The sequence below is a fragment of the Triturus cristatus genome, chromosome 10 (assembly GCF_964204655.1).
Source record: "Triturus cristatus chromosome 10, aTriCri1.1, whole genome shotgun sequence".
NCBI lineage: Eukaryota > Metazoa > Chordata > Amphibia > Caudata > Salamandridae > Triturus > Triturus cristatus.
The window spans coordinates 585,708,977-585,729,497 of record NC_140593.1 but is presented as its reverse complement, the minus strand read 5'-3'; the positions used below and the strand labels follow the sequence as shown (position 1 = coordinate 585,729,497).

The following is a 20,521-nucleotide window of genomic DNA, read 5'->3' as shown; positions in this document are numbered from 1 at the left end:
CCTGGCAATGCGTAGCTGCTCCCGCCCCCTCGTGACATCGCCGGCTCCCGGGCGCGCTCCTCTGACGTACTCACCCGCTGCCCTTTGTGACGTACACAATTCGCGCTGACCCTGCGCACGGGCCGCCGTTGATGACGCGCTGATCGTGTGGCGGCGCCAGGAGTGCTCTAGTTGTCCGGGCGGGCGGAGGAAGATGGCGGAGTACCTGGCCTCCATCTTCGGCACCGAGAAGGACAAGTGAGTGCGGGGAGGATGGGAGGGGTCCTGGTGCTGCCGGAGACCATTCAATGAATGGACTCCGGCACAGCCTGCCTCTGCCTCTGTCTCTGTGAGTGACCCATGCCATGCCTCTATCTCTAGGAGGCTCCATCCCTCTGACCGGTCCAACAGAGAACTGACTGCACAGAGGCCCCTTTCCCTACCTTGGCTCCACAAATACCCTACCCTGGAGTTGGGAGCGACGCTAGCATGGCTTAAAACGACACGTCAGCAAACAGTGGTCTGGAGCAAGGGGGGGGCTTGTTTTGATGTTACAAGGGGACTTCGTGGCCGTGAGACAGTTTCCCGGGATACTTGGTGACTGTGGTAGAGCACACAGACAGATGAATGGGAGAGGAAGTATGTTGGTCTAGGTAATGCATGGGTGGAGGGTTTAGGATGCAGTGACTGTAGAGGCTTCACACTCTTGAGGCTTGTGGTGATCAGAAACGAGGTGGCTGATGTGCACGTAATTTTATGTGTGGAGTCCTTACACAGTGCGCTCACCGATGGGGTTGTGTTAGGCGCTAGGTACACGTCATCAAGGGCTTTGGGGCTGATCAGGCTATCACCAACTTTGGACATATTACATCTCTTTATGTTAATTCTTTTTGTGAGAAACCGTGTGGTACAAAAATAATGTAGGTGCACATGGAAGAAGACCGAGTAGTAAACCCAACATCTCTTTACATTTGTTTTGGCTGTGCATTTCGACAACACTCAATAGCTCTCCAAAGTGATGCATTTCTGATGGATACATCTGCCAGTGGATTCCTCACCTTGTGAATATCCCCTGCACCAGCAACATTCGGAAACTTTTGTAGCAGTCCACGCCGATGGGGTCGAAGATGACGTCACAGAGACACGGCTCCGCTCGCGACTCCGCTGACGTCACCGGCTCCATAAGAAGACCTCGTCGGCGTGATGACGTCAGTTCCCTTTTTTCCGCGCCGACGACGCCAACGGATTTCGGGAATCGTTGCTAGTAGCTTCACTTGTTACTTTGTGTTTATTCTGATTTTCTCTGTTTTTCTTTGAAAAATGTCGACGAGAAAGCCTTGTCGTGAATGTGGCAAGCACATGTCTATCACCGACCCGCACGACGATTGTGTTTGGTGTTTGTCTTCAGACCACGATGTGGAAGGCTGCTCCAGTTGTAGGAAGATGAGCTCAAAGGCGCTTAAAGAAATAAGAAGCATAAGAAGAAGAGGAGGCATTCCTCGCATCATCATTCAGATAAAAGTTCGGCGTCGAAGTCGCCCGCTCGACGTCGGAGAGAGTCGGTGTCTCCTTCTCCGGTCCCGGCTTCACCTCCAGCTCCATCTCCAGTGGCTTCGACGGCTCTGGCTGAATCTCCGGTGCCGGTGTCATCCCCGACGCCGGTTCCATCCCCGACGCCGGTTCCATCCCCGGCTCCAGCAAGTCCTCCGGCTCCGTCTCCGACTCCGGTCCCGGATGATGATCGTCAGGCTCCTGGTGAGACAGTGATGCCGTTTGTTCCACCGTCGGCTGGCCCGAGTCCGGTGTTACCTGACCAGTATCCTGCTTTTCCTGCTCCAGGTCAAGACCCTACGCATTATCTGAATGCAATGTACGGGGTATTTTCAAGGGCCATGTTTACCCCTGGTGCACCTATGGGTCCGATGGGTCCAATGGCTTTCAATTTGGGAGTGCCGCAGGTCTACCCTCAGGCTCCGTTTATGCCCTTCTATCCAGCGACGCCGTCTTGGCAGCTACCGGCGCCGAGGACATAGACGCCGCTTCCCTCTTCACCGGCACCGGCTCGACTTCGTTCGACGCCATCTGCTCCGGCTGATCCGCGTTCGACGCCGCTGCCGGCGCCGTCGGATTCGATTACGGCGCCGCCGACGCCGCAGGTTCGGATTCGTTCAAGAAGGGAAGCACAAGGAGGAGCCTAGCGCTTGACCAAGATGGCCGCGTGAGCTCTGAGCTCCCGAGACCCTCGTGCCCTCCGTCGACTATCCTGTCTCTAATCCTGTCGGTATGCATGGCATCGTGTGGATGACCTGTCAGGGAGGCGATTGATGCTACCCGCGGTCGGATCGCCCACCGGGAACCGGACTTATGCCTGGCGGAAGATTGCGGCCTATCTCCGAGGGATGCCAGGCGCTAGAGTTGGCAGGATGCCCGACTTCTAGTTGAACAACAACGGCCAGGCGAGGTGTGAACAGTCGGACGGAGGTCCCCGTCCTTTCACTTTCGCTTTCTCTCCCTTTGTCAGCCCTGCCCCTGGAGAGCTCTTGGTGGCTTTATTACCCTATGGACGCTCTGCAGGCTACTCTGGTGGCCCACTGCAGAACTGATCACCCCTGATTCCTTTCATTGAGAGGGACCCGTCTTATCTGAACCGACCTGCTTGGTATCAACCATATCGGGCAAAGCAGAGGTGGATCGGCTGAAGGCTAAGTCTACCAGGCGGGGAGCCTATACCCAAGTCAATAGTATGGACCGCTATGCTCTGCAGAAGGGATCACCGAGTGGGTCGAGCCAGTCGCCGGATACCCAGAAGGAGGCCTCGCCTTTGGCCCCGGAGCTCTCACTACAGGATGTCATGGGCGCGCTCGAAGGGATGCAGACCTCGATTGGGAGACAGTTCGATGCCCTGGCGCATAAGGTGGATGCCATCTTGGTGGATGTTAACCTGATCCGTGCGGACTTGGGCAAAACGAATGAACGGGTTAGGACCCTGGACCTCAAGACCACGGGCCTCACCGAGGACGTCACGGAACTGCAGATCGAGGTTCGTAAGCTGAGGACCGAGAGTGATCTCGCCGCCCGCCGGCTGGAGGATTTTGAGAGCCGGGCCAGGCGCAACAACGTGCGCGTCATCGGGGTCCCGGAGTCCTCGGATGAGGCTTCGGTTGACCTGCTTGTCGAGGACTTGGTGCTTAATCATCTGAAGCCCAAGGGTCTTGGAAAGTTCTTTGCGGTTGAAAGGGCCCATAGAGTGCTGGGTGGGAGGCCCAAGGTGGGTGCCCCACCGAGGCCGATTGTCGCTCGGCTCTTTCATTTTCGAGATCGGGACGCTATCCTGCAAGCATCGAGGGTGACGGGCCCGGTCCCCTTCCAGAACGCGTCGGTGAATTTCTACCCGGACTTCACCCAGCAGGTGCAGAGACAGGGCTTTCTGGGGGTGAAGAGGCGGCTTCGGGAGAGGGATCTGAAGTATGCCATGCTCTTCCCTGCCAGACTACGTGTGGTGCACGAAGATCGGACATTTTTCTTTGACTCTCCTGTTATGGCCGATGAATGGCTGGACGCTTTGCCCCGACGACGGACGGGGGAGGACATTGCCGAGGATGGGGACAGCGGCCGGGATGGGCAGGGCTGATTTTTCGGAGCCGGTCTGACTCGATTTGGCTATATTTGAAGACTTGAATAGAGTGCAGTCAATGCGGAGGGCGGCGGGAGGACGAGGGGTGCTCTTTTCCTCCCTTAGGGTACTTTTTGTAGATTTTTGGGGGTTTTTTGTAGGGCGACAGGCACACTGCAAGTTGGGGGGGCTTTGTAAGCTGCCGCAGGGGTGCAGGGTAGGGGGGGGTTCCTGGGATTTTGGGTTTGTTGTTGGGGGGTTTATTTCTGCAAGGCATGATGATTCTTTCCAGGACTGTTCCATGGTGGCTCTTCGGGAGTGGGGTGGGCCTCTTTACGTTTGAGGATGGGGGGGTAGGGGTTTAAGTGTTATAAGCTGGAATGTTAATGGTTTGGGGGATCGCATTAAGCGTGGGATTGTTTTGCAATTCTTGAAACGGTCAATGCCGGATGTTGCCTTGCTGCAGGAGACGCACCTTATTGGTAATACGTGCTATGCTCTGAATAGGAAGGGTTATAAATTCATAGCACATTCGGGATTCTCCTCTGGGTCCAGGGGTGTGGGCATCCTAGTCAGAGCCTCGCTACCATTTGAGGTGGACTCCACCATTGTTGATGATAGGGGGAGGTTTGTAGTGGTGGCGGGGCGGTGGGAAGGAAGAACTTTGGTTTTAGTTTCGGTTTATGTCCCGCCGGCCCTGCAGGCCTCCACGTTCACAGATCTGGGTAGGGCCCTGCTGGATCTCCCGGGGGGTATGCTTGTGGTGGGAGGTGATTTCAACGCTGTTGGCTCTGGCCTGCTGGATAGATACCCGCCCAGAGACACAGGGGGGGCTCAGAGGTGGCTCCCAGACTTCCTAAACACGCTTGGCCTGATAGACTGCTGGAGGCTCCGGCACCCCACACAGAGCCAATACACGTTCCACTCCGGGGCACATGGTAGTCTCTCCAGGATTGATTACCTACTCACTCTGGCTGCGCATGCCTCATTGGTCTCCGAGGCGAGGCACATGGCGCGTGGTATATCTGACCATTCGCCAGTGTGGATCCGGCTGGATCTAGGTCGGGAGGGAGGAGGAAGGGTGGCCCCTATTAACCCGTGGTATCTCCGAGACCCCAAATGCGCAGCGCGCTGGTAAAGAAAGTAGATAATTTTTTCAAGGATAATCAGGGATCCGTGGACTCGGCAGTGTCGCTGTGGGAAGCATTTAAGACCGTGCTCCGAGGGGAAGCCCTCTCCCTAGTAGTAGCTGCCAAGCGGTGGAGAGATGGCGAGGTTCTGCAGGTTGAGGAGGAGATCGCGGCTCTGGAGGGAGCGCTGGAGGAGGAGGTTACAGAGTCCTCACTGCATGAGCTTTGCTTGAAGCAAGCTGAGTATAAGGACCTGGTGACGAACGCCGCTAAGACCCTCAGCAGGGAGCAGCAGGGCCGATTGTATGATGTTGGGGACAAGGCAGGGAAACTCCTGGCTTGGCTGGACAAAAAAGAACGGGTCAATAGAGTTGTGCCAGAGTTGACGGGAGAGAGGGGAGAGGCGATTGTGGAACCTGAAAGGATTGTACAGTGTTTCTCGGACTATTTCTGTAGGGTTTATGCCTCAGTGTCGGATAGGCCGCCCGAGGACTCGTCTGACCTCCTCCGTGATATCGAGTTGCCCTGTCTCTCCGACATAGATAGGGACGATCTAGATGGTGACATAACGGTTGATGAGGTGGCGGGGGCTATCCGCGCGTTAAACTCGGGTAAGGCCTCGGGACCAAACGGTTTGCCGGTCGATTTGTACAAGCTATTTCCGGATAGGGTCGCCCCTCACCTGCGTGCCATGTTTATGGAGGCGCGGGGGAGTGGGACCCTCCCGTTGGACCAGCGACTGGCGACGATCGTGGTTATACACAAAGAGGGCAAACCCCGAGATAAGTGCGCCTCATATAGGCCTATCTCACTTATTAACGCAGAGCCGAAAATTCTGGCTAAAATCCTGGCTACCCGATTGATTAGGGTACTCGGTGACTTGGTCCACCCGGATCAATCCGGCTTCATCCCGCACCGAAACACGGCGTTAAATCTTCGGCGCCTTCATGGTGTAATCGCCAGGGCGGACACACTGCGTGAACCAGCTATTGTGGCGTCTCTTGACGCCACGATGGCATTCGACACGGTGGAATGGGCATATTTGTGGGCCGTGCTGATCAAGTTCGGCTTTGGCCACGGTTTTGTGAGTTGGGTGAGGTTGCTGTATGAGGGGCCACTTGCGAGTGTGGTGGTGAATGGTCGGGTGTCGACTCCGTTTCAGCTTGGGAGGGGTACCCGGCAGGGTTGTCCCCTGTCGCCTTTGTTGTTCGCCCTCGCCCTTGAGCCGCTGGCTGCGTGGATACGTTGGCACCCGGATATACGGGGCCTTAGATGGTCGCCTGAACACGAGGACCGTATTTCGCTTTATGCCGATGATATCCTGCTGTATCTTGCCTCACCCAAGAAATCACTTATAGTGGTCTGTGACGTACTCACATCTTTTGGTAGGAACTCGGGCCTTGTTATCAACTGGAGTAAATCATATTTGTATGTTCTTAGTGGCGAGGTTCCCCCGATCCCTAGAACATGTTCGATACAGGTCGCTCAGCAGGGCTTCGTGTATTTGGGGATTTTTATCTCCATGGACTCTGCTGTGCGATATGAGAAGAACCTGCTCCCCCCCTGGCACGCCTGAGGCGGGATGTTGAAGGCTGGCGGAGGCTGCCGCTCTCCCTCGTTGGGCGTGCGGCCCTGTTCAAAATGATGTCGCTTCCCCGCTTCCTCTACGCACTGCAGAATACTTTGGACTGGGTTCCGGCCAAATACTTTCGGGAGGTCGAAGGCCTCCAACGAACGTTGCTTTGGGATGGGCGGCCGCGAATAGCTATCGCAAAGTTGACGCTTCCATGGTACGACGGGGGCATTGCGCTGCCAGACATCCGTCGGTACTATTGGGCCACCCAGCTGAGTGCGATCAATCATGGGTTTTATGGCCCTGCCCTCAGCCCTGGGTATGCCATGGACAGGTGGTTGCTGCGTGGTGGTAACTATTACAGGGCGTTGTATTCGCGGTCATTGGACTCGTCCCTCACGGGGCCCACTGCGGTGGCGGTGCGAGTGTGGAAGATGGCAACTGACTCACTGGGCTGGAAGGATAGGCTCACCCTCGCTACCCCGCTATTTGAATCTGAGAGACTGGGTAGGCTTTGGCACACAAGGCTTTGACAAATGGGACTTGATCGGCATCTCCAGGGTCGGAGATGTCCTGATTAAGGGGAGGGTGAAGTCCTTTGAAGAGTTGCAGAAGGAGTATGAACTGGGGCCATCTGAGTCTTTCCGCTATATTCAGGTGCGTCACGCCCTCCGATCAGTCCTCATAGAGGGTGAGAAGGTGCCTGAGTCCTCTCCTTTGGAGGACCGGGTCCTTGATGGCCATATTCCCGAGAGCACGATCTCGCTCATCTATAAGAAACTGATCAACGTCCGGGCGGATATGCTTCTGGGGTTGAGGGACCAGTGGGCTAGGGATGGCCTCGAGTTGGATGACGAGGATTGGCAGTCTGCTGTTTCCTCTCCTAAGGAGGTTGCGATCCCGTCGCGTCTGAGGCTGGTGCAGCTTAAAATACTGCATCGAGTGTATGTGACGGGGCCAAGGCTGGTTCACATGGGATTCTCGGAGGACGGCCTATGCAGGAGGGGTTGTGGTATGGTGGGTACTTTCCTGCATATCATTTGGGAATGTGGTGTCATCACGGAATTTTGGAGGAGAGTCCATGCAGTGATGGGGGAGGTGACGGGCATTGCTATGCAGCCGGAAGCGCGGTGTTGTCTACTGAATGTCTGGGGGCCCACTGATCATAATGCGGCGCAGACCCAATGGGTGACTCTGGGCAACATGGTCGCTAAGAGAGATATCGCGCGATTGTGGGGCTCTGCGGGGCCCCCCACATTGACCGCGTGGAAAGAAAATATGGACTGGAGTATGTTAAGGGAAAAGACGGTCTATTGCGCTAGAGGCCGCCCCCGGAAGTGGCACGCCATATGGGGGCGGTGGAATCAATACAGGGGGGGAATATGTCTTGCCCCGGATCTGGATCCTCCCGAGGAACAGCTTTCCTCCTAACCTTCTTTCCAGCTCAGTATGGTTTATGGACTTTTTGGCCTCTACAGTCCCTCTTCTTCCTCTTTACTTTGTACTGTAACTGTTAGATGAGTGGGGTCCGGCCTCCCCTGGGGGGCTCATCATGGGCTTTCAGTGTTCTTGCCTTGCTGGGGTTTGTTGTGCGTTTTTGTGTTTAATTAAAATTGAACCTTTGCACTTCTCTTTTCATGGTATTGGGGACGCATCTCTGTTTCTATATATCGATGCTGCCGAACCTCCGGGTTGTCGGCTGAATAGCTGTGTCCTGACTTTTGAAAATAAAGGTTTTTTAAAAAAAAAAAAAAAAAAAAAAAAGAAGGGAAGCACAGAGAGTGGTGGATGAAAGACGCTTTCTGGTGGAAGAGGCTGAAGAGGGTGAGTTGGCTAACTCTGACGATGTGTTTGATGAATTAAAGGAGGCAAGTGGGCTGGAATTGTCTCCAGAGTGGGAGATCACTCCACCATCGGATGAGCCCTCTAAAGAAGCCGCACCATATCATGCGGTGATTAGAAAAGCTGCGGAATTGTTGGATCTCCAATTGCCGACAACGGAATTTAAATCTAATATTGTAACTGAGGTGTTGCATTCACCTGCTGCTGTCTCAGAGCCTTTGTTGCCTTTTAACAAAGCTATTATGGAACCTGTGCTAGAGGTATGGCGCAAACCTTTTTCAGCCCCTGCAGTCTCCAGGGCAGTCGCAAGGAGATATAGAGTGGCTCCAGGGGATCCTGAATTTTTAACTTCGCACCCTTCGCCTGAGAGCTTGGTGGTTCAGGCGGCTTGTTCGGGGCGATCAAAAGGGGCATTTCCTCAGGTTCCAGGAGACAGGGAGGCCAAGAAGGTGGACCAATCGGCCAAAAAGGTCTTTTCATCGGCCAGTATGGCTCTAAAGTCATCAAATGCGACGTGTTTGTTGGGGCGTTATATACACGCGCTTATGGACTCAACAAAGAAGTTGGCACCGAAGCTGTCAGAAGAGGATAGGGCCGGCTTCAATGAGGTATTATCTGATGCCCAGGCGGCTGCTCGCCAAGTTATCCAAAGTGGCCTGGACACAGCTGACTCAGTTGCCAGAGTCATGGGGTCTTCGGTTGCCACCAGGAGGGGTGCGTGGCTGAAGTCTTCGGAATTCTCTTCTGATGTGCAGTCGACTTTATTGGACTTACCTTTTGATGGGTCAGGTTTGTTCGGGAAGAAGGCAGATGCTGCTCTCGAACGCTTTAAAGAAAGTAAGGCTACGGCTAGGTCGTTGGGCCTTCAATCCCAGCCGAGAGGAACTTTCAAAAGGTATAGAGGTTTTGGAAGGGCGACTTTTCGCACTTATAGACCAACCCAGCAGCAGCAGCAGCAGCAACAGCAAGGTTCTTCGTCCAGGGGATCCAGAGGAAGGATCAGGGGTCGCTCACGTGGCCGTCAACTCTCCTCCTCCTCTTCCTCCTCCTCAGCCCCTCCCACCACCGCAAAGCAGCCCTAGATCCGACATTCCGGATCATGCTGGTCCTGTAGGGGGCCGGCTTACCCATTTTCTACAAGATTGGGAGTCTGTAACTACGGATCTCTGGGTTCTAGATCTTGTAGAAAATGGGTACGCCCTTCCCTTTCGGGAGTTCCCTCCAAATTACCCTCCTTGCCAGGGAGCTTGCTCGGAGGACCACCGTCTTCTCCTGCAGGAGGAAGTCCTGAAGTTGTTTCAAAAAGGTGCGATAGAGGTGGTTCCGGAGCAGGAGAGGGGTCAGGGATGCTACTCCCGGTATTTTCTGATTCCGAAAAAGGACGGCAGATTGCATCCGATATTGGACCTCAGAATCTTGAACTTTTACCTGAAACAGGAGAAGTTCAAGATGCTCACTCTTGCGCAGGTTCTGCAGGCGCTGAATCAGGAGGATTGGATGGTGTCGCTCGATTTGCAGGATGCGTATTTCCACATCCCCATCCTGAAGTCGCACAGGAAGTATCTCCGGTTTACGGTAGGGTCGCAACATTATCAGTTTGCGGTCCTCCCGTTTGGTCTTACTTCGGCACCTCGAGTCTTCACAAAGGTGATGGCAGTGGTAGCAGCCCATCTCAGAAGGTCGGGGATTTCAGTTTTCCCTTATTTGGATGACTGGCTGATCAAGGCGGAGCCGTCGGAGAAGGTGCTGTGTCATCTGCAGGATACAACTCGGCTGTTGTACAGATTGGGTTTTTCAATCAATGTGCCCAAATCTCACCTGGTGCCCTCTCAGCGCAACCTGTTCATAGGTGCGGTACTGGACACTACTGTGTGTCGAGCATTCCCTCCTCCTCAAAGGATTCTCGACATACAGGAAATGATTCCTTTGTTTTACAACGGAGCGGTTGTTCCAGTTCTGAAGGTCCTTCGCCTGCTCGGTCTGTTCGCTTCCTGCATTCTGTTGGTCAGCCATGCACGCTGGCGCATGAGGGCGCTCCAGTGGTGCCTCCGCAAGCAATGGTATCAGCACAGGGGAGATCTCAGGGAGTCTGTGAGGGTCTCCAGAGAAGCTGCAGCGGATCTATCATGGTGGAGCGTCGAGGGCAATCTGTCCCAGGGAAAGCCCTTTCATTTACCTCCATCGGTGGCCACAGTGATAACGGATGCATCCACCTTAGGGTGGGGTGCTCATCTGGGGGATCTGGAGATCAAGGGTCTTTGGTCTCCAGAGGAAAGGTTGCTTCACATCAACCTTCTGGAATTGCGGGCGATACGCTTGGCGCTCAAGGCCTTCCTCCCTTCCCTTCGCGGTCAGTCTGTTCAAGTCCTGACGGACAACACTACCGCGATGTGGTATATAAACAAACAGGGAGGAGTGGGGTCTCTTTGTCTTTGCAGAGAGGCCCTGCGTCTATGGTCCTGGGCTCAGGACCATCAGATTTGTCTGATGGCAAATCATCTGGCCGGAGTTCTGAACGTGCGTGCGGACAGTCTCAGTTGGCAGTTCTCCGCCGACCACGAGTGGAGGCTTCATCCGGAGGTGGTTCGTCACGTCTTTCGGACGTGGGGGACACCTCGGGTGGACCTGTTTGCCACTTTCGAGAACGCGCACTGCCCGTCATTCTGCAGTCTCCAGTATCCGATGCAGGGGGCGTTGGGGGACGCATTTCAGTTGAGTTGGAGCTCACGACTCCTTTACGCGTTTCCTCCCATACCCTTGATTCCTCGGGTTCTGAGGAAGATTCGCCAAGACCGGGCCCAAGTTATATTGGTCGCCCCGGATTGTCCGAGAAGGGTGTGGTATACAGATCTTCTCCACCTATCCTCGTGCCCTCCGCTCCGTCTCCCTCTGAGGGCAGACCTCCTCTCGCAGTCGGAGGGGCAGGTTCTACACCCCCACCTCCAGAGCTTACACCTTCATGCCTGGAGATTGAACGGGGCAACCTGAATTCTTTCTCTCTCCCACCAGATGTGGTGGATGTTATTTTATCGGCAGGCGACACTCCACCAAATCTATTTATTCATATAGGTGGTCTAAATTTGTTCTCTGGTGTGGAGAGAGGTCCATTGATCCCTTGAAGGCTCGTCTGTCTAATATTCTACAGTTTGCTCTTTCTCTTGCCCAGCAAGGCTTTGCTGTGGCTACTGTGAAAGGATATTTATCGGCTCTATCGGCTTTCCTTTGTTTGCCGGATCAGCCGTCGTTGTTCAAGTCGCCTATTGTTCTTCGTTTTATAAAGGGCCTTACAAACAAATTTCCTCCTACTCCATTTATTGTGCCTCAATGGGACTTGAACCTTGTCTTAACCTATCTTATGGGTTCTCCCTTCGAGCCCTTACACAAGTGTCCCCTGAGGCTCTTGTCTTTTAAGACGGTATTCCTCGTTGCAATCACCTCGGCAAGGAGGGTAAGTGAGCTTCAAGCTCTAAGTTCGAAACCCCCATTCTTGACCATTCATGCTGAACGAATGGTACTCAGGACCAGGGCTGCGTTTTTGTCTAAGGTGGTAACTCCCTTCCATCTGGGGCAGTCCATTACCCTTCCTTCCTTTTATCCTCCCCCACACCCTTCCAAGGAGGAGGAGAGGCTTCACCGCTTGGACCCTAAGAGGGCGGTGAGCTTTTACCTGGACAGGACAAAAAACTACAGGATTGATGACCAGCTCTTTGTGGGCTTTGCTGGCTGCAGAAAGGGTCGTGTGGTGCACAAGCGCACCCTTTCCAGATGGATTGTACTATGCATCAAGATCTGCTACTCTCTAGCTGGTAAGGAGCCTCCGGAGGGTTTGAGGGCTCATTCTACCAGGGCAAAGTCTTCTACATCTGCCTTATCTAGGGGTGTTCCTGTGGAGGACATTTGTAGGGCGGCAACTTGGGCCTCCCTCCACACCTTCGCAAAACATTATTGTTTGGACACCGAGGTGAGGAGGGACGGACATTTTGCTCGTTCCGTCCTTCAGGATTTTCTGGTATAGGGGGATGGACACCCTCCTCCGGGAGTGGGGACTGCTGTGGAATCTATTCACAAGGTGAGGAATCCACTGGCAGATGTATCCATCAGAAGAACAAGTTACTTACCTTCGGTAACGCTTTTTCTGGTGGATACAGTATCTGCCTGTGGATTCCTCACTGACCCACCCGCCTCCCCGTTGTCCATCCTTCTATACCGGTATTTCTATGCCTGTAATTCTATTGATGGGTTTTCAAATGTGTTTTTCACTGTCAAAAGCATTGTGTTATTTCTTGTGCTTTGTTATTTATTTTGCACACTGAGTGTGTTGATATGCATACTGTGTATACTGTGTATATATATTGCTGTCAGTCCGTCCGTGTGCCTCGAATGCACGGAAAAAAGGGGCGGAACTGACGTCATCACGCCGACGAGGTCTTCTTATGGAGCCGGTGACGTCAGCGGAGTCGCGAGCGGAGCCGTGTCTCTGTGACGTCATCTTCGACCCCATCGGCATGGACTGCTACAAAAGTTTCCGAATGTTGCTGGCGCAGGGGATATTCACAAGGTGAGCAATCCACAGGCAGATACTGTATCCACCAGAAAAAGCGTTACCGAAGGTAAGTAACTTGTTCTTTACATCCACAAAATGCTAAATCATTTCCCATTTGGCTGGCATTGGGTGACAGTCTGATCGGCGCCACTTGCACTGGTCTCCTTCGGCCCTTCCCGCCTCCTCCATTACCATACACTGCATGGCCCCTCCCGGCCATCACCTACCCCCCCCTGCCCAATGGCTCCCGGGCGCCCCGCTGAAACTGTGACCCACCCAACCGGCCTCTGAAGGACGAAAGGCTTCGGGATAAATACCACGCAACTCCTGCCTACCCCCAGGTCTTCCCCCTGTTGCTCCTGAGCACCACCGCGACCGACACCCGCTAAAGGCCGCATGGGTCCCCTATGCAACGGGCGAAGCCGGGGTGCAGCAGCAGTCTGCAGCTCAGCTATCACCAAGTGCAACCACCCCCCGCCCTCTCCAGCATTGCTCCCTGTACCGTGACCCTCATCCCTCCCCAGAGAGCGCTTCACCCTCGCCCTCCCGGCTCTTATGCACCACCGTGGCCCTGCAGCTGTCCGCACCTTTATGCCACCCTGCTAAATGGCCCCCCTCCCCCGACCCACCGATCCCCCAGATCCCCTCCCACCCTCACCTCACACCATGTAGCTCTGTGTGGGGGTGGCTCTGTGTGGGGGTGGCTCTGTGTGGTTGTGTGTGTGTGTGTGGGTGGTTGTGTGTGTGGGTGGCTGTGTGTGTGGGTGGCTGTGTGTGTGGGTGGCTGTGTGTGTGGGTGGCTGTGTGTGTGGGTGGCTCTGTGTGTGTGGGGGAGGGTCTGTGTGTGTGTGGGTGGCTCTGTGTGGGTGGCTCTGTGTGTGGGTGGCTTTTTTGTAGGTGGCTCTATGCGTGGTGGGTCTGTCTGTGTGTGTGTAACTCTGTGTGTAGGTGGCTCTGTGGGTGGCTCTATTGGTGGCTCTATTTGTGTGTGGGTTGCTCTGTGTGAGTGGCTCTGTGTGGGTGGCTCTGTGTGTGTGGGTGGCTTTGGGTGTGTGGCTCTGTGTGTGGGTGCAAATGCAATAGGTCTCGCATTTGAGAGTGATTAAGCTATTGACATTGTAAATAACAATGCCGTTTCTTTAAATGTTTTAAAAACATAAACAAAAATAATGTCTTGAGCAATGCCAATAGCTCTAACTTAAACAATGCAGAGACCATTGCATTGTAAATGCTTGTTCTGTTTAAGGTCTCGTACAGAGGACATTTATTTCACTGTGGTTAAAGAAAGGAACATCAGGAGAGCTGCCATCACAGACCCCATGTAGCAGCCTTCTTTCCCTCTATGTTAAGCAGTGCCTTTGTAACAAGTAGTGCTGGCGCACGCCCATAACATTTGCAAGAGTGAAAATAGAGAATGCTCTTTAAAGGAGCCCTTCAAATATTTTTTTTCTGGGAGCAATTGCTGAGTTTTCAAAGATGGCCTGTATCATATCCCTATGCCTTTAATGTGGTTACAATATTGATCAGCACCCCCACACTAAAATTTGTTCCAGCATCACTAATATTAAGTAAATCTTTCAATGTCAAATGGATGCATTCTTTGTCACCAATGTCTTATCCTCATGCTTTGTCTAGTGTTTGCGTATATAGAATGTTAATAAACATTGTCCAAACAAATGAAACCTACAATAAGGAATCGTAAAGGGTACTTTTAGAGGTACAACAGATACACTATTTAAAACTACCCAACACATTGATTTGAGACACAACATATAAGCAACTGCATAGAATAAATAGTTATCTTGTTTATTAGGATTTGGTTTAAGTAACTTCACACATCTGAAGACACGTCATTTCAATAGTTTAGTAAAATTACTCTGCATGAAAATTAGAAGGAAAGATTAACTTACAGGGTGTGTTTTGATTACATTTCACTTGCTATTTCTGTAATTTAAGAACATCACTAAATTTAATGATGCTTACTTAATAGCTAAATATGTTCCATTTGTTCAGAATATTGAAAATGAAAGGAATGCTAGCTGCTTACTTTTTGATGTTTCATACAATGGTACTTTGATTGTATTAGCCTTACCCATTAAAGTTCTACCCAATAAAATCAATAAACAGTGCTTTTTGTTTTCCTTAAAGGATGAAGATGAAGAAACATGTGACGGTAAAAATGGTGCACCTTGGAGTCTAGCAATGAGCCATCCTGTAGCAGAACGTTTGGATGTGTTGATGTCCATTCTCTTTCTATACATCAAAGATGTTTGTTATGTAAATGGTAAGGACGCTATCATTTGTTTGTACTAATCAAGAGACACCTTTTTTTTTTAAATTGATTTGTGTTTATTTGCTCAAAAATATTGTGTAGAGGTTATATAACATAAGACATAGAGGAGCTAGGATACTAGGAGGGGTAAAAAGATCTGAAATTTGAGGAGCGGTGCCTTCGGTCACGGTAATAATGATGGTCTTTGTGACTGCCCTGGGGAGAGGGATTTGACCCGGTATCTAGTGAGAAATAACATGCACTTGATAAGTCATTAAATGGATTACCAAAACTAGAATCTGAACCTTGAATAATGTGTATGGTTTGCTGTCAATCTACCTGTGTCTATATGAAGGCGTGGATTAGGAATGCGTTTAAATGGTATCTGTAGTGATAATTAGATTTTATGGTGCTGAAAGGAGCATTGGGCTATTGAGGAGGGTTACTACTCCAGTAGTAGGGTGTAGTATGCTGGTAACTACACCATTAATAAATCAGTCTAGGCATACTGTAAGATAAGGCTAGTGAAAATGTTTAAGTTGTTGAGGTTATGATAGCAGCAGGAGTAGTCGCCAGGGGTTTAGTAGAACTACATAATCTTTCTGTTCAAATTAAATTCAAGACGATCGAGTCTGGTGGCAAAGGAAATGAAATGTATGGCCATGTTGGCAGTGTATGAGAGGAAGTGATGATCTTGGTCGCTACAGTTTGGTGTATTAAGCAGTCTGTCATCTGGTGTGAAGAATGTGGGGTTGTCTGTCACATATGTTTTGCAGCATGAATCTTTTCTGGATTCACATGCTGTGCATTATTCCACCATATAGTGGTTAGATCCTGAATTACTGTATTTGTTTTTTTGGTTTTTTTCGTGGTTGGTGGGCGTCGACATACCACCATTTGGTGTCTTTCCGTGACATCAGCGGGCTTCCTCCGGAAACTTCCACCTTTGGTCGCCATCTTTAGATAGTTTTTTTTCTGCCGTTGGGTCTGGATCGTTACGGAAGGAGCTCCAAGGATTTGGAGAGAAGAATCCACGAAAATTGAAGAAATGAGTTCTGCAGGTCAGCGATACCTACCTTCGACGTTCTGGTCGTCGATTTCAACAGTCGCAGTATGCCGAAAGGTGAAAACAACAAAACTTCGATGAACCGGAGAATGCACACGCAGGGGGCTTCCTGCGCAAAGTAATGGACAAAACACCGTTCAAGTTCTGCAAGAATTGCCACCACAAGTACGCGCAGAAAGTTCAGCATCCAGTTTGCAACCTTTGCCTCCGGCTGGATCATCAAAGTCAATACTGCAACGCGTGCTCGGCCTTCACCCCGAAGACGTTGGCGGTGAGAGAAAGGCAGAGAAGGGCCTACTACAACATGCAGGGACAGGGTCCTCCACCATCGCTTCGAGACCTGGGCCTCTCCAGCGAAGAAGAGAACAATGCCGCCAAATGGCCTGAAGTTGACGAGGACACAGACGCCCAGGTCGTAGTGGTCGAGAAGAAGACTTCTAAGGAGGTAAGAGATACCTCGCCCCCCCCCCCCCCCCAAAAAAAGTAGACTAGTCATGAAAAACAGAATCTAAAGCCTCGAAAGGAGACTCGGCGTCGAAGCACTCAACGACCGGAGAAGCATCCTCAGATCGGATCCTCGGACAAGGACTCCAGAACGGCAAAGACCCTCGAAAAATCAAAGACGTCGAAAGACTGACACAATAAAGACGATTCGACGTCAACAAAGGAGAGCTCCAAACAGACTTCGACGACTTCATCGGCGTCTGCAAGTGCAAAAAGAAAGACCAAACCACTTGTTGTCTAAACGAATGCAGCCGAGGTTGACAAAAAGAGGAAGCGCTTTAAAGCTGAAATGGCGAGCATACTACAGCGCAAAAAAGTCTTCGACGAAAGCTTGAAGCAAATCAAGATACCCCCGAAAACTTCTACAGAAGTAGAAAAAGTCGTCTGAGTTGCAGCCACCAACGACACCCAAACCGCTCGACGAAGAAGAGGAGGAAGATTACTTCTTCGAGGAAGAGAGGGATGTAGATGAACAACACGTATGTGGAGTCGGCGACCTCAGAGACTCAAGACCTCCAATGGCAAGGTCTCGACGCCGAATCACCAGCAGAGGCGATTGGTACATACCCCTTGTTACAGTTTGTTGTAACAATCATGCTCAGACTCAATCAGAAGATCCTTGATGTGAAACAGCTAAATTTGACAAGTGTAAACTCATGACTTTTACAATGTGTATAATTTTCTCCCATTTGGTTTTGTAAATGTTTGTTTGAAAAGATGTACGAATCAGCGTGTTCTCGTAGCACGTTTCAAGAGAGCATGGCAGCATTGTCACGTTGATTCTACAAGCACGTTGTAAACATGCCCCTGCTAGACAGTTGGAAGTCACGTTCGTAACAGCTACCTGTTAACACGAGTATTTGCACGTGTGCTCTTGTTCCCTCCCGGTGAGAACCCCACCCTCCCGCAAGCTATTTAAACCCCAGACTCGCAAGGAATCATGCTTGCGCTCGTTTGTTCTTCACTTACCTGACGGCGGACTTCAAGCTCCTGCGTCCCGGATTCCAGCTCCTTGCCTCCGCATCGGTGATTCCGGTCCGGACTCCTGTTCCTTCCCTCGCAGTCCAGGAAACCCTTAGCGATCTCTTCCGGAGTTACAGCGAAACAGCTCCCCGTTCCAGAAGGGAAACAAAAACAGAAGTCAGTGAGTAATTGACAGACTATACGCGTTACATCAAAGTAAGTTCTTTTCTTGTTACCAGTTTGGCGCCTTAGAATAAAAGATAATGCAAGCTTGCACAAATAATTCCTAATTCCAAGCAGAAAAGACTTAGCTTGTTTTCTTCGAAGTGCTTCATCTTGGAACGTCATTTTTTCTTGGCAAAGACTCTGTGAAAACAATAGAAAGGATTTTGTGAGAACAAAGAGACATTAGAACATTGGTGTACATTGCAGAAGGTGTATACACTAAGAAACAATTGTTAAATCGACAACTCTACAAAAGGTTTCTCAAAACAAGACTCTCAAGCAGTAATTATTGTAATTACAGAATTGTACTTTGTATAACGATGTTCAGGTTATGACTCAACCTGAGTAAAAGAAAGGTACGATTTTCTGAGCTATTGTGGAAAATAATAACTGTTATAACATTGTTTATTTAGTGAGCTAATGATCCTTTTGTTCTCCTGTTTTGCAAATAGACACTATCAAGACGAAGCAGGCAGCCCATTTTTAGAAGGATAAGCAAGAGTCGGAGTGTCTTTCTGTTTATTATTTTGTCCCATTTCCCCCTTCCCTGAAGAGTTTTATTTGGGCAGGCTGTTTATATATTCAGTCTCGTCTGAAGGAGATTCTTGGGGGAATCGGGAACAAGCATCACATCTCTCAAGTTGAACGACCTGCTTTTCAGGTGAGTGAAGGTTTAACAGAAGCGCAAGCCTTCACAATAAATAGGTTCTCCTTGAGAGATATGGATTCTGAAAACGATACAATCGATGGCCAAGCAATGGCGCAGGCATTGACTGAAGATCTAGAAAGAAATAAATCCATATCAGACATGTTGCAGAAAATGCAAGTAGAAATCGACTCATTAAAACATGAGAATACGATTTTAAGACAAGAGGTTCTTCGTTATAAGCCAAGAGACTCTTTATGGGGAAATCCTGTTTCCACGCTTGAGTCAGATTCTTTAAGTTTTGGTGCTAAGTCTAAAACTTCTAAGGTATTCCCGAGTTCAGATTCTAATTCTTCTCCAGTGCAAGTCACGGTAGCTGTCCCTAATGTTGTTCCTTTGGCAGCCCCAGAACGCTTCTTTGGCGATTCAGGTAAATTCGATGTGTTCCTCAGCCAATGTCAGTTGCATTTCATATGCAAACCACACTTGTTTCCTACTGACGCGACCAAAGTGGCGTTTGTGCTCTCTTATCTGGGGGGTACAGCAGCAAATTGGTCGATACCTTATGTGAATAGGGACGATCCCATTTTACATAACTGGCCACAATTTAAAAACACCATGGCAAAATTGTTTGCGAAGCATACTTATGTCCAAGCCAGTGACAATGAGTTACTAAATCTAAAGCAAGGTAAACAAGACTTGTTAACCTATGTAACCTTGTTTAACAGACTTCTAACTGAAACCCAGTGGCCGGAGGAAAAACGTACATCCCTGTTTTACAGAGGTTTGCGCGATGACCTAAAAGATGCTTTGGCTCATATTGTAGATCTTCCGGAAGAATACTCAGACTTGGTAGATTTAGTTGTAAAACTAGATCATCGCTTAGGAGAAAGAAAAGGTGAAAAAGTACGATTTGAGCCAAGGTTCTCTGTGTCAAAATCTGATAAGAAAGAAACTGATACGAAGGTTTCAGATGTTGAGCCTATGCAGATTGGAACAATTAAGGGACCATTATCCACAGAGGAAAAAGATAGAAGGAGAAGGTTGAACCTTTGTTTATACTGTGCCAAGTCTGGGCATTTTGCAAAAGAGTGTCCTGTTAAACCAAAAGGACCAAAGAAAATCAGTTCAGTCATAACAGATTCTAGTGAGCAGGAAAACTAAATAACTCGTCAAGAAGGGGGGTCTCTTGTGCGAGTAAGAACCTTTTAATGACCTCCGATATTGCAACTAATGTAGTCCCCAGAATTCCACGACATTTTCTAATACAGGTAGTTTTGATTGTTAATACCCATGTGCGTCATTCAGTCTCAGTCTTATTAGATTGTGGAGCCACTGGAAATTTTATGGATATTAAAATGGCTGAAAGATTACAGATACCCATTGAATGGAAGGCTCAACCTGAAGCTGTTTGTGCAGTGGACGGTTCGGCTTTATCTTCAGGAATGATAACAAAGAAAACTAGTCCTTTGATTATGGTGTGTCAAAATGGACATACCGAACAAATTTGCTTTGACTTAATTGATACACCAACATTTGGTCTTATTTTAGGGGTACCATGGTTAACTTTGCATAACCCTAAAATTAATTGGACCTTACGAACAGTTACCTTAGATTCCACTTATTGTCGAGAATCTTGTTATCAGGAAGCATTGAATGACGCAATGACAACCTTACATTGTGCCTCTACAAATACTGATCTGGCGAATTTACCATGTGAATATCAAGATTTTAAAGATGTATTCGATCCTGTGAAGGCTGGTTCTTTACCGCCTCATAGATCATATGATTGTCGAATAGATTTAATACCCGGAGCTACCTTGCCTAACACCAGAGTGTATGCCCTCACTGAAGAGGAAACTAAGTATTTAAGAACGTATCTTGATGAACTATTAGCATCAGGTTTTATCAGACATTCCACCTCTCCAGTATCCTCGCCACTCTTTTTTATTCCTAAACCTGATGGAAGTCTCCGCGCTTGCATTGACTATCGCGGGTTAAATAAAGCCACGATAAAAAACAAATATCCATTGCCTTTGATTCCTGTTCTTCTTGACCAATTACGCCATTCCACTATTTATACAAAACTGGATCTGAGAGGTGCATATCACCTTGTCAGAGTGAAAGAAAATGATGAGTGGAAAACTGCTTTTAAAACCAAGTTT

The 20,521-nt window shown here is 50.0% G+C and overlaps 1 protein-coding gene across 2 annotated transcripts in view; it reads left to right on the top strand.

The window, feature by feature from the left end:
• RRN3 (RNA polymerase I transcription factor RRN3) overlaps window positions 1-20,521 on the top strand; it is a 454,090-nt gene that overhangs the window by 150,044 nt on the left and 283,525 nt on the right. For both annotated transcript variants that reach the window (XM_085632098.1, XM_085632099.1), the window contains exon 11: window positions 14,829-14,964. In XM_085632098.1, the coding sequence (XP_085488224.1) occupies window positions 14,829-14,964 (136 nt within the window). The remainder of the gene's footprint in view (window positions 1-14,828; window positions 14,965-20,521) is intronic.